Source organism: Lepidochelys kempii, chromosome 3 (assembly GCF_965140285.1).
Source record: "Lepidochelys kempii isolate rLepKem1 chromosome 3, rLepKem1.hap1, whole genome shotgun sequence".
NCBI lineage: Eukaryota > Metazoa > Chordata > Testudines > Cheloniidae > Lepidochelys > Lepidochelys kempii.
This window is the reverse complement of record NC_136382.1, coordinates 104,081,703-104,101,386: the sequence shown is the minus strand read 5'-3', so window position 1 is coordinate 104,101,386 and position 19,684 is coordinate 104,081,703. Positions and strand designations below refer to the sequence as shown.

At 44.1% G+C, this 19,684-nt stretch overlaps 1 protein-coding gene across 4 annotated transcripts in view; it reads left to right on the top strand.

Moving 5' to 3' along the window:
* HBS1L (HBS1 like translational GTPase) overlaps positions 1-19,684 on the top strand; it is a 134,622-nt gene that overhangs the window by 17,460 nt on the left and 97,478 nt on the right. For 3 of the 4 annotated variants that reach the window (XM_073337368.1, XM_073337365.2, XM_073337363.2), the window contains one exon: positions 14,731-14,925. In XM_073337368.1, the coding sequence (XP_073193469.1) occupies positions 14,731-14,925 (195 nt within the window). Of the gene's footprint in view, positions 1-12,205; positions 12,303-14,730; positions 14,926-19,684 lie in introns of those variants that run through there. The other variant, XM_073337366.2, reaches the window with a different exon arrangement.

The window sequence follows — 19,684 nt, the reverse complement described above, 5'->3', positions numbered from 1 at the left end:
CTCATCACACTGCCACCACATTTGAGCTTCAGCCCTCTCTTTAGCCTGCCACCTCTCCTCCGGGTCATTTTGTGCTTTCTTGCACTCTGACATTATTTGCCTCCACGCATTTGTCTGTGCTTTGTCAGTGTGGGAGGACAGCATGAGCTCAGGGAACATTTCATCACGAGTGTGTTTTTTTTTTCTTTCTAATCTTCACTAGCCTCTGGGAAGGAGAAGATCCTGTGATCATTGAAACACATGCAGCTGGTGGAGGAAAAAAAAAGGGACAGCGGTATTTAAGAAGACACATTTTATAAAACAGTGGCTACACTCTTTCAGGGTAAACCTTGCTGTTAACATTACATACATAGCACATGTGCTTTCGTTACAAGGTCGCATTTTGCCTCCCCCTACTGTGTGGCTACCCCCTCAACCCTCCCCCCTCCCCGTGGCTAACAGCAGGGAACATTTCTCTTCAGCCACAGGTAAACAGCCCAGCAGGAATGGGCTCCTCTGAATGTCCCCTGAAGAAAAGCACTCTATTTCAACCAGGTGACCATGAATCATATCTCACTCTCCTGAGGGTAACACAGAGGGATAAAGAACGGATGATGTTTGAACGCCAGCAAACATACACTGAAATGCTTTGTTGTACAATGATTCCCGAGTACGTGTTACTGGCCTGGAGTGGTAAAGTGTCCTACCGTGAAGGACGCAATAAGGCTGTCCTCCCCAGAATCCTTTTGCAGAGGCTTTGGGAGTACATCCAGGAGAGCCGCGAATGCCAGGGCAAAGTAATCCTTTCACATGTTCGCTTTTAAACCATGTATAATATTTTAAAAGGTACACTCACCGGAGGTCCCTTCTCTGCCTGCCGGGTCCGGGAAGCAGCCTTATGTGGGTTCGGGGGTACTGTCTCCAGGTCCAGGGTGAGAAACAGTTCCTCGCTGTCTGGAAAAACGGTTTCTCCGCTTGCTTGCTGTGAGCTATCTACAACCTCATCATTATCATCTTCTTCGTCCCCAAAACCTGCTTCCGTGTTGCCTCCATCTCCATTGAAGGAGTCAAACAACACGTCTGGGGTAGTGGTGGCTGAACCCCCTAAAATGGCATGCAGCTCATAGAAGTGGCATGTTTGGGGCTCTGACCCGGAGCGGCCGTTCGCCTCTCTGGGTTTCTGGTAGGCTTGCCTCAGCTCCTTAAGTTTCATGCAGTACTGCTTCGGGTCCCTGTTTTGGCCTCTGTCCTTCATGCCCTGGGAGATTTTGACAAAGGTTTTGGCATTTCGAAAACTGGAACGGAGTTCTGATAGCACGGATTCCTCTCCCCATACAGCGATCAGATCCCGTACCTCCCGTTCAGTCCATGCTGGAGCTCTTTTGCGATTCTGGGACTCCATGATGGTCACCTCTGCTGATGAGCTCTGCATGGTCACCTGCAGCTTGCCACGGTGGCCAAACAGGAAATGAGATTCAAAAGTTCGCAGTTCTTTTCCTGTCTACCTGGCCAGTGCATCTGAGTTGAGAGTGCTGTCCAGAGCGGTCACAATGGAGCACTCTGGGATAGCTCCCGGAGGCCAGTACTGTCGAATTGTGTCCACAGTACCCCAAATTCGAGCCGGCAAGGCCGATTTAAGCGCTAATCCACTTGTCAGGGGTGGAGTAAGGAAATCGATTTTAAGAGCCCTTTAAGTCGAAATAAAGGGCTTCATCGTGTGGACGGGTGCAGGTTTACATCGATTTAACGCTGCTAAATTCGATCTAAAGTCCTAGTGTAGACCAGGGCTATATGACATGAGAGAAAACTTGAATGCACAGGCTGAGACTCCAGAAGGCCAGGGTTCCATCCAGGGCCCATAATGTTTGTCTTTAGTGATGAAGCCCATGACCACATAATGGCCGAAGACATCTGCCTTCATCCTGCTTCAGCACTAGAGTTTAAGTGAGGTTGAGCACAGGTTTCTTTAAGTCCATTACTCTTCCATTTAATGTGACGATCAATAAACCACTGAGTTGTTTGCACTGATGAACCTTGCTAAGACTCTTCAACCTGGTTCTGGCAGCAACAAACAAAACCTGATACTTCAGAGGGCCTCCGGACAACTTTGTTATCAGAGCTTTGGAAAAAATGATGCCTCTCTGAACCCAGAAGTCTGGCCCTGATGACCCAGCCCATGTGAGTTACCATGCTTTTAATATCTCTCTGTACCATATTTCTCTTAACTTTTTCTGCCAAGAGAAAGGAGAAGAGAGATCCTTTATCTAGTACTGAGAATGTCTCTCAAAACAGAAAAAAACGCTGGCCCCATTCTAAGGATAATATTCCAGAGCAACCACAACAGCACTGAAGTCTACTGTGCAGTGATCCCAGAACCACCAGGAGACTTTTCTGTTATCCACATCTCTTTGACTCTGTCCACATCCTCGAGCCTTGCTGTTGAACTTAGGTTTTAAATATTAGCATCCCCATTATTATTATAGCTTCTCTAGATACATTATCTTCTGGTCTGGAACAGTTTCAAAATCCTTTAACATTAATCTGCGTTTTGGGACTGGCAACGGTCTCTGTGCCATCCAGTATGGGATTTGAGCGTCATTCATGTTTGCCTTGTCACCAAGAGGATGATGTCTCTGACTTTGGGGGCAGCTTTGTCTCTGTCCTTGTGACTTTGAAAGGATTTTATGCAGGGACCTGTCCAATTGCTGAAGTGGTCCTATGGATATGACTTACTTATTTGTGATGGGGTGCTCAGTTCACTGCAGGTATGGTGCTTCGTTCTTGTCATTCTGGGGAATAGTTCAACAGGTCAGCACCCCTTCCTGATTTTGCACACTGTCCCTCTGCCTCTGCCTCTGTCTCTTTGTCTGCAGCTTGTCTCTCACTCCAGGAGCTGCTGCAGCCTTTTTGTGACTCAGTTCCCTGGCTTGGTCACTATTTTGGCTTCTGCCTTCCCGGGGGGGTTGGGTTCTGCCTTCCCACGTACAGGCTCAGGCAGTCTTCCTACATGCTGCCCTGCTGGTGCCACTTCTCCTGTGGCTGGTTGGGGAACCCTGGCTCGCCCTCTACTTTGGGTTCCGGTTCAGCGACCCTTTAGTCAGCAGTCAAGGTCTGTTTCACTCTGTACCTTGCTGCATTTCCCTGAGCCCTTTTGTAACCTTCGGGCTCTCCTTTCCATCTTTGGGTCTGCCACCTTCAGCACTCCCTCCTCCCAGGGAACAACTGCAGCCTACACGTCTCTGTAGCCTCCAAACACTCTTCCCTTTTCCCACGGAGTGACTGCAGCCTTTCCCAGCAGCCTCTTCTGTTGCCAGCCTCTTGGCTCATACAGGCTCCGCCAGTTCCTGCACAGATGAGCTTCTTCTAATTAAGGCTTTTCTCTCAGCCTTCAGTTAATAGGTTAATTGGCCCATCTGGCCTCCATTAACCCCTTAAGGGTGAGTGTGGAGTGTACACCCCATCACAGGCCTTTTATAGGTTGTGAAGCCCAAGAACAGAGGATCTGCCTTATTTATCATGTGAATCTTTCTGGGAAAACGCTAACCTAGGATGGATGGTGCCTGGAGGGTAAAGCTCACGGAAGATGTATAAATTTAAGATACGTAGTTCTTTAACAGCACATGGCAGTGTAGCAGAGGTGGCACAGTTGGTTTCATTTTCCGAAAGAGGTAAGCCAGCATTCCAAAGTTTGGAAAACAGTGCCCTAGGGGGGATTGTACCCTTACACATTTATCTTTATAAAATGGCATTTCTCATGACTATTACTTCTATCAGGAGAGCTAGTGAAGAATTACAAATCCTAATGACTAATCTCATACCACATTACATAAGGCAGTGGTTGTCAACTTAATTCACAATGTGTTACCTGAGCTTCAGGGGCCAGGTGGCTGGTCAGCAGCAGCATTGCCCTTGAGCCTGGACCCCAGAATTCTGCTGTGTGGGGCCGGCTGCCTGGGGCTGGCTGCCTTCCCACCCGGACCTTTGCCGGACCACCTGTCCCTGGCCAGCCAGAGCTGACCAGAGCTTGCAGGACTGGGTGACTGCCCTGGACCCCAGACTCCTGCCACGTGGGGCGGGCCAGCTGCCCCAGACACAGACCCTGGAGTTTGCGGGGCCGGGCGGCTGCCCTGGACCCCCACCATGAGGGGTGGGCTGGCAGTCCCGACCTTGTCCCCGCTGGACAGTGGGGCAACCTGGACCCCTCCTCAGCGGTCTGATGGGAACCTGGCTGACCCCGGTCTGTCGGCTGCCCTTTAGCACTTGAGCTGGTTTGCAGCTGTGTGCTAATTGGGCCACAGGTTGAGAACCGCTGAATAAGGACACACTGGTCCTCCAGTCACATTCTACGTTAATTCCCAAAGTGGTTTTACACATGCACATCAACCAGTCCATCTGCTCCTATCTCTTTCCCCTAAGCCCATGGCCTATGGAGGTGAAGCTTGTTTCCATATATTTACTGTGAAAAGAGTTCTCTTTCCATTTGGAAATAACTAAACTTTATGCAGTTCAACAGATGGTTTTAGCCTGTATGGGGAGAAGTGCCATATTCACCCAGAGATTATCAGAGGATTAGATCCTACACAGTTTTGTTATAACATAGCTGCAGTCCACATCCCATCAGGGTTTAAGGCTCACTCAGTAAGACCACTGCTGAGTCTGTGACATGCCTTAGACTTATCTCAGTTGCTGAACACTACAGGACAGCTATTTGGAGTTCTGTTTATAAACTCAGTAAACTCTATTGCTTAAATTTAGCATCACACTCTAATGATGGGTTTAGTAGAGCTGTTCTGCAGTCTTTTCCTAAGAACTCTTCAGGCTGCATTCCACTAGGGCTGTACTACTCACTAATCCCCCACTAGTCAGAATGTGCAGGGGTCCACTGAAGAAAAATCCTCCCAGTAACAGTGATTCTTTGAAAGTTGCTTCTGCACGTTCACCCTTACCTCCCACCTTCTCTTTTACCCAACAGTTCTCTATCCACATAGGACTCTGTGGTTCATGAGAAGGAACTGAGGCAACTGGGAGCTGCACTCCTTTATAGAGTCTGAATGTTTGCTAAAAAAGGGTTATCATTCAGCCCCCACAGATAGGATTTTCAAGAGGGGTTCTTGAGGTGGCAAGGGCACCATCCCCTACAAGTATAAATGCACAGGGTGACTGAAGAACCACAGCTATTAGCATATAGCCTTTCTGTGATTCTTGATATATTAAAATATTTATTGTGGGATGCTAATATTGTATTATCTTAGTTTTGTGCATTTAATTTCTCTTAAAAAGAGCCTCAGAGACCTTATGGTTGCCATTACAGTCATGAGACATGTCATGTGGGTTTTGGCTCAGCATGTAAAGCTGGTATTGCTTTAAATCTTGGTAGTGTAGAGTTTTGGTGAAGAGGATGGTCAGAATCGTTACCTTCTCCTGTTTGATGTCAGGGCTCACCTTTGGTCTGCTGGGGATAGAAGACTTCGGGGTTGCTGATTGTGAATGCTGTAAATATAATGGATCACTTTATTGATAGTAGCAGGATGTAATTTTCTTTTTGTCCTTGACTACTGATATTTTATTCTAAATTCTGAACATTAATAACTTTGTCTTTGGTTTTTAAATGGCCTGCAACAGATAAATCATTAAGTTAGAGGATAGAGAGACAGCATCAGAAGTTTCACACTGAATCTTTCTGATTGATGTGTGGTAAAGAAATCTTGAAAGATGTATGTTGTGACTGTAATGGAGATGAAGAAAGTTTTCTTCTCCATTGTAGAGCTCTCCCTGTGATCAGAAATTTGAATGATTATCAATCATGTTTATTATGGTAGCGCCTAAAGGCCAACCAAGTAGGGTCCCCATTGTGCTGGGACTGTACAAACATGGAGAAGGAGATGATCCCTGCCCCAAATACCTGACAGTCTAAGTAGACAAGACAGACACAGGTGGGGTGGGGAAAGCTGGTAGGGGAAGGGAAGGAGAATTAACTCTGCTTGCATGTTACAAAGTGATAGCAGCAAATGCCATGTCAGTTCCACAATTTTTTTGGTGGTGGGGGTGGGTTGAATAACAGACAGATTCATCTGTATTTGTCTCAGATTGAACAAAGGGTTAGGGGTATGTGACTGTGAATTTTTTATCTTTGTCAGGGATGATATTGTTAGTTTTCTGTGTATGTAATTCCAAGGGGGGGGGAAAGGGGGAAGGGAGGCATTTACCAATGTGTAAAATATTTGTAATGTTAGAAAATAAAGGTAAGGTCAGATTGACATTGGAGGTAGGAAATACTATTGTAATGGATATATAAGTAGCATTGATTTAAAACATACAAGATCTGTAGTAGGGATTCGTGCTAAACAGCCAGAGTGAGCATATTTCTGACTGTCCTTTTTAAAACACAAGGTGGTCCAATAAAAGAGATTACAATACCCACTTTGTCTCTCTCTTTTTAAAATAAGTAAATTAGGGTATGTCTACACTACGGAATTAGGTTGAATTTATAGAAGTCGGTTTTTTAGAAATCGGTTTTGTATATTTGAGTGTGTGTCCCCACAGAAAATGCTCTAAGTGTATTAAGTGCATTAACTCGGCGAAGTGCTTCCACAGTACCGAGGCAAGCGTCGACTTCCTGAGTGTTGCACTGTGGGTAGCTATCCCACAGTTCCCGCAGTCTCCACTGCCCATTGGAATTCTGGGTTGAGATCCCAATGCCTGATGGGGCTAAAACATTGTCGCGGGTGGTTCTGGGTACATATCATCAGGCCCCCGTTCCCTCCCACCCTCCGTGAAAGCAAGGGCAGACAATTGTTTCGCACCTTTTTTCCTGAGTTACCTGTGCAGACGCCATACCACGGCAAGCATGGAGCCTGCTCAGGTAACCGTCACCGTATGTCTCCTTGGTGCTGGCAGATGCGGTACTGCATTGCTACACAGTAGCAGCAACCCATTGCCTTCTGGCAGCTGACGGTGCAATACGACTGGTAGCCGTCCTCGTCATGTCCGAGGTGCTCCTGGCCACGTTGGCCAGGAGCGCCTGGGCAGACATGGGCGCAGGGACTAAATTTGGAGTGACTCGACCAGGTCATTCTCTTTAGTCCTGTAGTCAGTCCTATTGAACCGTCTTATGGTGAGCAGGCAGACGATACGGATTGCTAGCAGTCGTACTGTACCATCTTCTGCTGAGCAGGCAAGAGATGAGGATGGATAGCAGTCGTATTGCACCATCTTCTGCCAAGCAGCCATGAGATGTGGATGACATGCAGTCCTTCTGCACTGTCTGCTGCCAGCCAAAGATGTAAAAGATAGATGGAGTGGATCAAAACAAGAAATAGACCAGATTTGTTTTGTACTCATTTGCTCTCCCCCCCCCCCCCTCACTGGTCTAGGGGACTCATTCCTCTAGGTCGCACTGCAGTCACTCACAGAGAAGGAGCAGCGAGGTAAATCTAGCCATGTATCAATCAGAGGCCAGACTAACCTCCTTGTTCCAATAAGAACAATAACTTAGGTGCACCATTTCTTAGAATCATAGAATATCAGGGTTGGAAGGGACCTCAGGAGGTCATCTAGTCCAACCCCCTGCTCAAAGCAGGACCAATCCCCATTTAAATCATCTTAGCCAGGGCTTTGTCAAGCCTGACCTTAAAAACATCTAAGGAAGGAGATTCTACCACCTCCTAGGTAACCACCACCACCTAGGTAACGCATTCCAGTGTTTCACCACTCTCCTAGTGAAAAAGTTTTTCCTAATATCCAACCTAAACCTCCCCCACTGCAACTTGAGACCATTACTCCTTGTCCTGTCCTCTTCTACCACTGAGAATAGTCTAGAACCATCCTCTCTGGAACCACCTCTCAGGTAGTTGAAAGCAGTTATCAGATCCCCCCTCATTCTTCTCTTCTGCAGGCTAAACAATCCCAGTTCCCTCAGCCTCTCCTCATAAGTCATGTGTTCCAGACCCCTAATCATTTTTGTTGTCCTTTGCTGGACTCGCTCCAATTTTTCCACATCCTTCTTGTAGTGTGGGGCCCAAAACTGGACACACTACTCCAGATGAGGCTTCACCAATGTCGAATAGAGGGGAATGATCACGTCCCTCGATCTGCTCGCTATGCCCCTACTTATACATCCCAAAATGCCATTGGCCTTCTTGGCAACAAGGGCACACTGCTGGCTCATATCCAGCTTCTCGTCCACTGTCACCCCTAGGTCCTTTTCCGCAGAACTGCTGCCTAGCCATTCGGTCCCTAGTCTGTAGCAGTGTATGGGATTCTTCCGTCCAAAGTGCAGGACCCTGCACTTATCCTTATTGAACCTCATCAGATTTCTTTTGGCACAATCCTCCAATTTGTCTAGGTCCCTCTGTATCCTATCCCTGCCCTCCAGCGTATCTACCACTCCTCCCAGTTTAGTATCATCCGCAAATTTGCTGAGAGTGCAGTCCACACCATCCTCCAGATCATTTATGAAGATATTGAACAAAACCGGCCCCAGGACCGACCCCTGGGGCACTCCACTTGACACCGGCTGCCAACTAGACATGGAGCCATTGATCACTACCCATTGAGCCCGACAATCTAGCCGACTTTCTACCCACCTTATAGTGCATTCATCCAGCCCATACTTCCTTAACTTGCTGACAAGAATACTGTGGGAGACCGTGTCAAAAGCTTTGCTAAAGTCAGGAAACAATACATCCACTGCTTTCCCTTCATCCACAGAGCCAGTAATCTCATCATAGAAGGCGATTAGATTAGTCAGGCATGACCTTCCCTTGGTGAATCCATGCTGACTGTTCCTGATAACTTTCCTCTCATGTAAGTGCTTCAGGATTGATTCTTTGAGGACCTGCTCCATGATTTTTCCGGGGACTGAAGTGAGGCTGACTGGCCTGTAGTTCCCAGGATCCTCCTACTTCCCTTTTTTAAAGATGGGCACTACATTAGCCTTTTTCCAGTCATCTGGGACTTCCCCCGTTCGCCATGAGTTTTCAAAGATAATGGCCAATGGCTCTGCAATCACAGCCGCCAATTCCTTTAGCACTCTCGGATGCAACTCGTCCGGCCCCATGGACTTGTGCACGTCCAGCTTTTCTAAATAATCCCTAACCACCTCTTTCTCCACAGAGGGCTGGCCATCTACTCCCCATGTTGTGATGCCCAGCGCAGCAGTCTGGGAGCTGACCTTGTTTGTGAAGACAGAGGCAAAGAAAGCATTGAGTACATTAGCTTTTTCCACATCCTCTGTCACTAGGTTGCCTCCCTCATTCAGTAAGGGGCCCACGCTTTCCTTGGCTTTCTTCTTGTTGCCAACATACCTGAAGAAACCCTTCTTGTTACTCTTGACATCTCTTGCTAGCTGCAGCTCCAGGTGCGATTTGGCCCTCCTGATTTCATTCCTACATGCCCGAGCAATATTTTTATATTCTTCCCTGGTCATATGTCCAACCTTCCACTTCTTGTAAGCTTCTTTTTTATGTTTAAGATCTGCTAGGATTTCACCATTAAGCCAAGCTGGTCGCCTGCCATATTTACTATTCTTTCGACTCATCGGGATGGTTTGTCCCTGTAACCTCAACAGGGATTCCTTGAAATACAGCCAGCTCTCCTGGACTCCTTTCCCCTTCATGTTAGTCCCCCAGGGGATCCTACCCATCCGTTCCCTGAGGGAGTCGAAGTCTGCTTTCCTGAAGTCCAGGGTCCGTATCCTGCTGCTTACCTTTCTTCCCTGTGTCAGGATCCTGAACTCAACCAACTCATGGTTACTGCCTCCCAGATTCCCATCCACTTTTGCTTCCCCCACTAATTCTTCCCGGTTTGTGAGCAGCAGGTCAAGAAAAGCTCCCCCCCCAGTTGGCTCGTCTAGCACTTGCACCAGGAAATTGTCCCCTATGCTTTCCAAAAACTTCCTGGATTGTCTATGCACCGCTGTATTACTCTCCCAGCAGATATCAGGAAAATTAAAGTCACCCATGAGAACCAGAGTGTGCTATCTCGTAGCTTCTGCAAGTTGCCGGAAGAAAGCCTCATCCACCTCATCCCCCTGGTCCGGTGGTCTATAGCAGACTCCCACCACTACATCACTCTTGTTGCTCACACTTCTAAACTTAATCCAGAGACACTCGAGTTTTTCTGCAGTTTCGTTCCGGAGCTCTGAGCAGTCATACTGCTCCCTTACATACAGTGCAACTCCCCCACCTTTTCTGCCCTGCCTGTCTTTCCTGAACAATTTATAACCATCCATGACAGTACTCCAGTCATGTGAGTTATCCCACCAAGTCTCTGTTATTCCAATCACATCATATTTCCTTGACATCACCAGGACCTCCAGTTCTCTCTGCTTGTTTCCAAGGCTTTGTGCATTCGTATATAAGCACTTGAGATAACCTGCTGATCGCCCCTCATTCTCAGTATGAGGCAGGAGCCCTCCCCTCACAGATGTTCCTGCCTGTGCTTCTTCCCAGTATCCCGCTTTCCCACTTACCTCAGGCCTTTGGTCTCCTTCCCCCGGTGTACCTAGTTTAAAGTCCTCCTCACTAGGTTAGCCAGCCTGCTAGCAAAGATGCTCTTCCCTCTCTTCGTAAGTTGGAGCCCGTCTCTGCCCAGCACTCCTCCTTCATGGAACACCATCCCATGGTCAAAGGTTTCTTATTGGAACCCTCCGTGAAGTCCTGCCTGAAATACTCCTTGATCTAAAGCCACCCCCTTTGTTGATTTTAGCTCCCTGAAGCCAACCCTGTAAGCCATGTCGTCAGTCGCCCCTCCCTCCGTCAGAGCAACGGCAGACAATCGTTCCGCGCCTTTTTTCTGTGCGGACGCCATACCAAGGCAAGCATGGAGGCCGCTCAGCTCACTTTGGCAATTAGGAGCACATTAAACACCACACGCATTATCCAGCAGTATATGCAGCACCAGAACCTGGCAGAGCGATACCGGGCGAGGAGGCGACGTCAGCGCGGTCACATGAGTGATCAGGACATGGACACAGATTTCTCTGAAAGCATGGGCCCTGCCAGTGCATGCATCATGGTGCTAATGGGGCAGGCTCATGCTGTGGTACGCCGATTCTGGGCTCGGGAAACAAGCAGAGAGTGGTGGGACCGCATAGTGTTGCAGGTCTGGGACGATTCCCAGTGGCTGCGAAACTTTTGCATGCGTAAGGGCACTTCCATGGAACTTTGTGACTTGCTTTCCCCTGCCCTGAGGCGCATGAATACCAAGATGAGAGCAGCCCTCACAGTTGAGAAGCGAGTGGCGATAGCCCTGTGGAAGCTTGCAACGCCAGACAGCGACCGGTCAGTTGGGAATCAATTTGGAGTGGGCAAATCTACTGTTGGGACTGCTGTGATGCAAGTAGTCCACGCAATCAAAGATCTGCTGATATCAAGGGTAGTGACTCTGGGAAATGTGCAGGTCATAGTGGATGGCTTTACTGTAATGGGATTCCCTAACTGTTGTGGGGCCATAGACGGAACCCATACCCCTATCTTGGCACCGGAGCACCAAGCCGGAGAGTACATAAACCGCAAGGGGTACTTTTCGATAGTGCTGCAAGCTCTGGTGGATCACAAGGGATGTTTCACCAACATCAGCGTGGGATAGCCGGGAAAGGTACATGACGCTTGTATCTTCAGGAACTCTGGTCTGTTTTAAAAGCTGCAGGAAGGGACTTTATTCCCAGACCAGAAAATAACTGTTGGGGATGTTGAAATGCCTATCTGTATCCTTGGGGACCCAGCCTACCCCTTAATGCCATGGCTCATGAAGCCGTACCCAGGCAGCCTGGAAAGTAGTCAGGAGCTGTTCAACTTTAAAATTTACTGAATGCCAGCCTTCTTTTTTTGGGCAATCCTCTGTGGCGGAGTGGCTGGTTGGCCGGTGGCCCCCCCACCGCGTTCTTGGGAGTCTGGGTGTGGAGGCTATGGAACTTGGGGAGGAGGGCGGTTGGTTACACAGGGGCTGCAGTGGCAGTCTGTGCTCCAGCTGCCTTTGCTGCAGCTCAGCCATACACTGGAGCATACTGCTTTGGTTCTGCAGCAGCCTCAGCATTGAATCCTGCCTCCTCTCATCACACTGCTGCCACCTTTGAGCTTCAGCCCTCTCTTTAGCCCGCCACCTCTCCTCCCGGTCATTTTGTGCTTTCCTGCACTCTGACATTATTTGCCTCCACGCATTCGTCTGTGCTCTGTCAGTGTGGGAGGACAGCATGAGCTCAGAGAACATTTCATCACGAGTGCATTTTTTTTTCTTTCTAATCTTCACTAGCCTCTGGGAAGGAGAAGATCCTGTGATCATTGAAACACATGCAGCTGGTGCAGAAAAAAAAAGGGACAGAGGTATTTAAAAAGACACATTTTATAAAACAGTGGCTACACTCTTTCAGGGTAAACCTTGCTGTTAACATTACATACATAGCACATGTGCTTTCGTTACAAGGTCGCATTTTGCCTCCCCCTACCGCGTGACAACCCCTTCAACCCTCCCCCCGGCTAACAGCGGGGAACGTTTCTGTTCAGCCGCAGGCAAATAGCTCATCAGGAATGGGCTCCTCTGAATGTCCCCTGAAGAAAAGCCCCCTATTTCAACCAGGAGACCATAGAATCATAGAATATCAGGGTTGGAAGGGACCTCAGGAGGTCATCTAGTCCAACCCCCTGCTCCAAAGCAGGACCAATCCCCAATTAAATGATATCTCACTCTCCTGAGGATAACACAGAGAGATAAAGAACGGATGTTGTTTGAACGCCAGCAAACATACACTGCAATGTTTTGTTGTACAATGATTCCCGAGTACGTGTTACTGGCCTGGAGTGGTAAAGTGTCCTACCATGAAGGACGCAATAAGGCTCCCCTCCCCAGAAACCTTTTGGAAAGGCTTTGGGAGTACATCCAGGAGAGCCGCGAATGCCAGGGCAAATTAATCCTTTCACATGCTTGCTTTTAAACCATGTATAGTATTTTAAAAGGTACACTCACCGGAGGTCCCTTCTCCGCCTGCCGGGTCCAGGAGGCAGCCTTGGGTGGGTTCGGGGGGTACTGTCTCCAGGTCCAGGGTGAGAAACAGTTCCTGGCTGTCTGGAAAACCGGTTTCTCCGCTTACTTGCTGTGAGCTATCTACAACCTCATCATTATCATCTTCTTCGTCCCCAAAACCTGCTTCCGTGTTGCCTCCATCTCCATGAAAGGAGTCAAACAACACGGCTGGGATAGTGGTGGCTGAACCCCCTAAAATGGCATGCAGCTCATCATAGAAGTGGCATGTTTGGGGCTCTGACCCGGAGCGGCCGTTCGCCTCTCTGGGTTTCTGGTAGGCTTGCCTCAGCTCCTTAAGTTTCATGCAGCACTGCTTCGGATCTCTGTTTTGGCCTCTGCCCTTCATGCCCTGGGAGATTTTGACAAAGGTTTTGGCATTTCGAAAACTGGAACGGAGTTCTGATAGCACGGATTCCTCTCCCCATACAGCGATCAGATCCCGTACCTCCCGTTCAGTCCATGCTGGAGCTCTTTTGCGATTCTGGGACTCCATGATGGTCACCTCTGTTGATGAGCTCCGCATGGTCACCTGCAGCTTGCCACGGTGGCCAAACAGGAAATGAGATTCAAAAGTTCGCAGTTCTTTTCCTGTCTACCTGGCCAGTGCATCTGAGTTGAGAGTGCTGTCCAGAGCGGTCACAATGGAGCACTCTGGGATAGCTCCCGGAGGCCAGTACTGTCGAATTGTGTCCACAGTACCCCAAATTCGAGCTGGCAAGGCCGATTTAAGCGCTAATCCACTTGTCAGGGGTGGAGTACGGAAATCGATTTTAAGAGCCCTTTAAGTCGAAATTAAAGGCTTCATCGTGTGGATGGGTGCAGGTTTACATCGATTTAACGCTGCTAAATTCGACCTAAAGTCCTAGTGTAGACCAGGGCTTATACTCCGTTTTAAACCGACATTTCTTTTGTATATTCTTTCATTCCATCACTGGAGATTTTTAAGAGCACGTGAGACAAACACCTGTCAGGGATGGTTTAGATAATACTTAGTCCTGCCATGAGTGCAGCGGAGTGGACTAGATGACCTCTCAAGGTCCTTTCTAGTGCTATGATTTTGGTTTATTGTTTTTAGGATTGTCCATCACTTTATTCTGCAGTCTCCCTTTAATTTCCCTTTACTTTCTGTAATGTATGCAATATTAATGGAGAAGTCTGTCTTCAAAGAATATGGATTTTAAGACTCAGAAATTTCTCTCAGTTCTAGGAAAGGTAAGATTTCAGGTAGCTTTAATGCTAAAGTGTTAATCTAAAGATGAGACCATTTATTTTTATTCAGCTGCTGAGTTCCAAGGCCTGAAAAGATGCTGTTCACCGTAAAAGTTAAATACACTATCTGTAAACACTTAAAATGTCCTGTTAAATGGATATCACATGATTTATCAAATTACTTGGAATAGTTTTAAGATGAATGATTGCATTTCTTCTTTGGCATGAATACTGTTCATGCTGGTAACACCTCATAATTAAGTGTTCAGCCCTTTAAAGACAATTTAAAAATCATTAGATGTATTTCTTATAGTAATGTTTGGTGAAATAATTGGAAAAACCTCTTCAGTGCTGGGGGTGAGAGAGCCTGCCAGAGGAAGAAATCAGGTTGCAATGATTTTATAATTACTATTCCTGCCCCACCCCAAATATATTTATTGCAAGTATGGTTTTAGTAATTTATCGTGCTATTTTATGAAAACACACGTTTTATAATTTTATAACTACTGATGTCTTTTGTAGCTCGTCTTTATTCGTGCCTTGACCAGATGAGAGAAGTGCTGGGGGAAGCTGTACCAGAGCAGGTGATGGTGGAAGCAGTGTTGAATAGTAAATTTGATGTACAGAAGGCTTTGGATCTTGTGCTTGCACAAGACAGTAAGCAAAATGTGAAGACCAAGAATGAAGAAGCTGTGACTACAGGAAAGACAACAAAAGGTATGCTTTTATTTAATTATGTTTTGGTTTAGATCAGTGGTTCCCAAAATTAAACAGCCCGTGAACCCCTTTCACTAAAATGGCGTGTCTGACGAACTCCCTCCTAAAAATGAATATTTCCAGGGATTTTCTCCTTTACCCGAGTATAAATTATTAAAGCAGTGATCTTGGAAATATAAAATGTATTCTTATGACATGCTTATTACACACACTTTATTATTATTTATAATTACAGTATTTTTATTACATTATGAAAACAGCAACACTCTTCCAAGATCTCACTTTCATAGCTTGTATCACTTTGAATAAGCCTGTTATTAGACAAGGCTCCTATGTTTCATCAAGGAGTATCAGATGTGGAACAGCATGAAGGTATTTAAGAAGCCAACTCAAAGAGTTCGTTCGTCCTACACAAGCATTCAGGTCTTGAACAGTCCAAGCAAACAACGCTTGTTACAACAAAGCTTAAACTTGTTCTTCATAATAATTTAAAAAACAATACTAGCTGCCTGTATAATTTTAAAAACAGCAAAAAATATCCACCTCCCTTTCCATTTCTTATAAGAAGTCTTGAAGTTTCAATCTCCTCAGTGTGATAGATATGCTTACTTGATCTGCTTAGCTCTTGGAAGTCCAGGGGCTCTGGCTGCTGACCCTGTGCTGCCTGGAGTCCGTAGGGACAGCTCTGTCCACCATTAGGGAATTTTTTCCTGAGAACCCCCTCTAACATTTCACGAACACCAGTTTGGGAGCCACTGGTTTAGATTAAAGTTCACTGGCTGTGCCTAGGATACTCGTGAGTTTAGAACTGGAAGATACTTGCACTATTGTATCAAAATGACTCATTGGAAAACAAAACAAAGTTCTCAATCTTCTATTTCTAAATAGATTTCACAGTTTTAGGAAATACACAGAACATCTCTTTAAAGGAAGCAATAGTTTTTACTAAACTTAAAATCAAGTTTTAGTTTTAGGCTTGGTCCTCTCTGCTAAATTCAGAATGTAAGCAATCACAGTTCCCAATGAAATTCTGTTTTCTAATAAATACCTTAGTTATGTTACTACTTAAGTTATCCAACTGCTAACTTTTTATTTATTTTAAAATTTTTTTGAGACAGCAAATTTTAAGACATTTTAAATGTTTGCTTGCGATATAGCAAGACTGTTTTTGTAGAGCTAGTACAATAGCTTGGTTGTGTAGATTCAGACCTCTTAAGGGTTGATATTAATTTACTAACTTAGTGTTTCTTTTAGTGGATAATTGGATAATTGTTGTTTTGCTAAATGATTGAATAAATGCCCTTCAGAACTCTGTTGTATTTGATTATAGAGACTATGATGCAATGCAATTTTTCAAACAACATTTAGTAATTAAAATGCCTTTCATGTTTCTTCTTAACTTCGCTGTTGCTGTCTCCTTAAAAAAAAAATGGAATTTTCGTTGTGACCATGCATCTATCTGAAAATTATTGGCTATTGTAAGGTAAGGAGATTTACTTTATTCAGAAACTTTTACTTATTTGGAGAACTTGTCTTACTTAATAGAAAACACTTCAGCAAACACCAGCATGTCTGAGCTCAGTAGCCTGACAGTCAAAAATAAATCACCTTGTTACTTTTCAACTTTAAGTGACAAAACACTCTTCAAAGCTAAACATTCTAATATATCCCCAATTGAAAAGAAAATATCTGAATCTTCTCATAAATCTTCCGCAGTTCTACATTCTTCCCTCAGTAATAATATGTGTGAAGAATCATGTTATGAATCTGTCAGTAAACGTGTAGCAGTACGATTACCAGACAATCCCAGCACAGTGAGTTTGATTTCCAGCAATGAAGGCAAAATTTGCTTTAGTGTAGGTGCTGAATTATTGGAAGCTAGTCCATCTGAAAATCCTTCCTGGAAGCAGTTGGAGTGCAAGGAATCACAAGACTTGAAATCTTTGATGATGCAGAATATAACTTATGATTATTTAAGTCTCCAAGACAGGGGACTACTTGGGGTCCAGAATTCTTCAGATCATAATAGTAAAGGAAGTATGGATAGTAGTCCTGGCTTAATGAGTGCTGTACGGAAACTGGCACTTGATAATGATATAAACTCTACTCAGAATAGAAAGACTGAGCTTTTTGAAAATTTTCCTTCATTTCTACAAAGTACCAGGCAAGACATCTCCTCTTCAGAAATGGGTAATTTGCCATTTTCAAAATCTGGAGGTCCATCACTGGCTGACCTACTTCAAGAGCACCAGAAAAGTAATTCAAGGCACTGTTCTTTGTCTGATCTTTATAATCAATCATCTACGAGTTTTACAGATTTGAAATTGGGATCCTCACCATTGTCACAACTAGCTAGTCAACATCAAACTGCAACTGGGATGTCAGAATTAACAGGATCTCTGTCTTCTCTGGCATTGTCTAAGGCTTCTCCAGTAAGAGAACTTGAGAATTTGTCACTTTCAGATTTAATTGCAGAAAGCATTGAAGTAGATAAGCCTCAAGAAGCAAAAGACTGTTCGAGGTTCAGTATCACTGAAACGTGGCCTTCTGCAGGAGTAAATACAAACATTGACTTAAGTGTCCTTATAAAAAATCCAGACATATCTGCAGAATCAGTAGTATGCCAGTCAAATACCATAATCCCAGAAACTAAAGTTTTAAGTTCAAAGCAAGGAAAAAATATTATTTTAGTGAAAGGAAATAAAAAAAGCAAAAAAAGGCATATTTCTAAGAGCCAGGATCTCTCTCTCTCGTGGATGAAGGCTCTCTGTGCCAGACCTTCAGCTTTTGCTTTAACTTTGTGTCTCCGTTATCCTCCAAAAGGATGTAAACGGCGCACGATTGATATCCATAAGACTTTCCTATACAGTAGGCAAGTACAAGAAATAAAAAATAAGGAAATTGGTCCTTTAATATCAATAACACCATTTGACTTTAAATCAGCATCTCCTGATGACATTGTAAAAGCTGGACAAAAAAGAGCCTTTACAAGAGAATAGTGTAAAGTAGGGGAAAGAAATAGTATTTATCCTTCAGAGCCTTTTTAAATGATTTTATACATTTTGTATAGAGTGACTTTATAACTCAGAATTCACATTCTATATTTTTTAATTATACATTTGATAATTCTCAACAAATAGTTGGTGATAAAATTTGTGAATTTTTAAACTACTGCACTGAGTCTGTATTTTTATTTTTTGCATACTTTTAATCAACAAAGATACAACATGTTAATTTTCAAAGTCTTAATCTTTAATACGTAGGAATTGCATATATATAGAGTACTACTATACAAAAGTACATTTCTAAGTAAGAAAAAATAGACTTAATTTGAAAAAAAAATCCTAGATTTGCCATTCAATTTTACTGTTTGGTTATATTGCAGAATGAAACTTAAAATAGATATTGCTCTGGATTAATTTGATTAGATGTACTTAAATTTAAAGATTAAGGTTTGATACGTTCCATAATTACTGTCTTGTGGCATGGTTTAATTCCCAACTGTTTCTTATTTCATTCTCAATTTCATTATTCTTTATATACTTTTTTTGGTCATAGTGATGTCACTAATCTTAGAAAATTGTGTTATTTTCTCAGAAGCACCAGTCATTTAAAAGAAATAACTCCAGAAAAATCTGTCATTGACCACTATGCTTGAAAAACCATTTGCTAGCTTTTCGGTGGGACCAGACTTTCTTATGACAGCAAAGTACTATAACTTGAGTGTTTTGAAAAGATACAAAAATTGTAACCTTAAGTGCTAAAACTGGACATTTAAGGACATTTCAAAACAATTGTGGTGTTGTATATATTTAATCAAAATTTTTCTACTTGGAATCCATCACTTATTTTAAGTCTGTTTGAAGTGTGTAGGAAGAACTCCCCTTTTTTTCCCCCTTCGGCATTAGTCATTGCCTAGTGAAATGGACATGTTTCAGGACAAGCTATAGGTGCTATTTCTCCTTTTAGGAAAAAGTTACTTTTAGTAATGGAAATGTGTAATTTTACATTCTCTTTTATTGTTGGAGCCAGTGCTCGTTATTTTGAGCCTTAATATGTGAGGCCAAAGTCAGGTCTTGAACTTCATTTCTTATCTAATAGTCATTGGACTCTGATTCTGTCTGTAGGTAGTCGCACCTTTACACAGGTATTTGTGTTTGTCAGATATTAGTAGCTTTTCACTTGGATTCAGGGACTACCAGTTAGTATGTTCAACAGTCAATCTGCAATATATCCTATAAAGGTACTATTACTACTAGAAAAATAAGCTTGTTCATAGTTTACCATAACTTTATTCAAATAAAAACAGGAAACTTATGAAATAATGGGTTAAATCTTAATGGTGGAGCTTTAATAAGGTGATTTATAAAAAATAAAAAACTTAATATTTAGAATTGTTCCTAGCTTTAAGAAGCTATGTCAGTTTAGTCATAAAAATGTATTTGAAAGCACTGGAATGCTGGTTTCATTTGCTGTACGTTACTTTGTTTAGCTGGTAGATATTTGTAAATTGTCACTATTTAGGGAATTCTTTAAACATAGGAGTATCAGATTTTTTTTCTGATCTTCTAACCTCTCTAGAATAGAGTTCATGGTTCTAGTGCCTTTTAATAAAGATGGTAGCACTTCAGTGTTTATATTCTAACTGTTCAGCTTGCTTTTTGTTTTTGTTTGTTTAGTCACTCATATCCAGAAGTCTTTAGGAGCCTTAAATAGGTTAAAACATAATTACTGTAAACATAGCTTATTTAGGTAACTC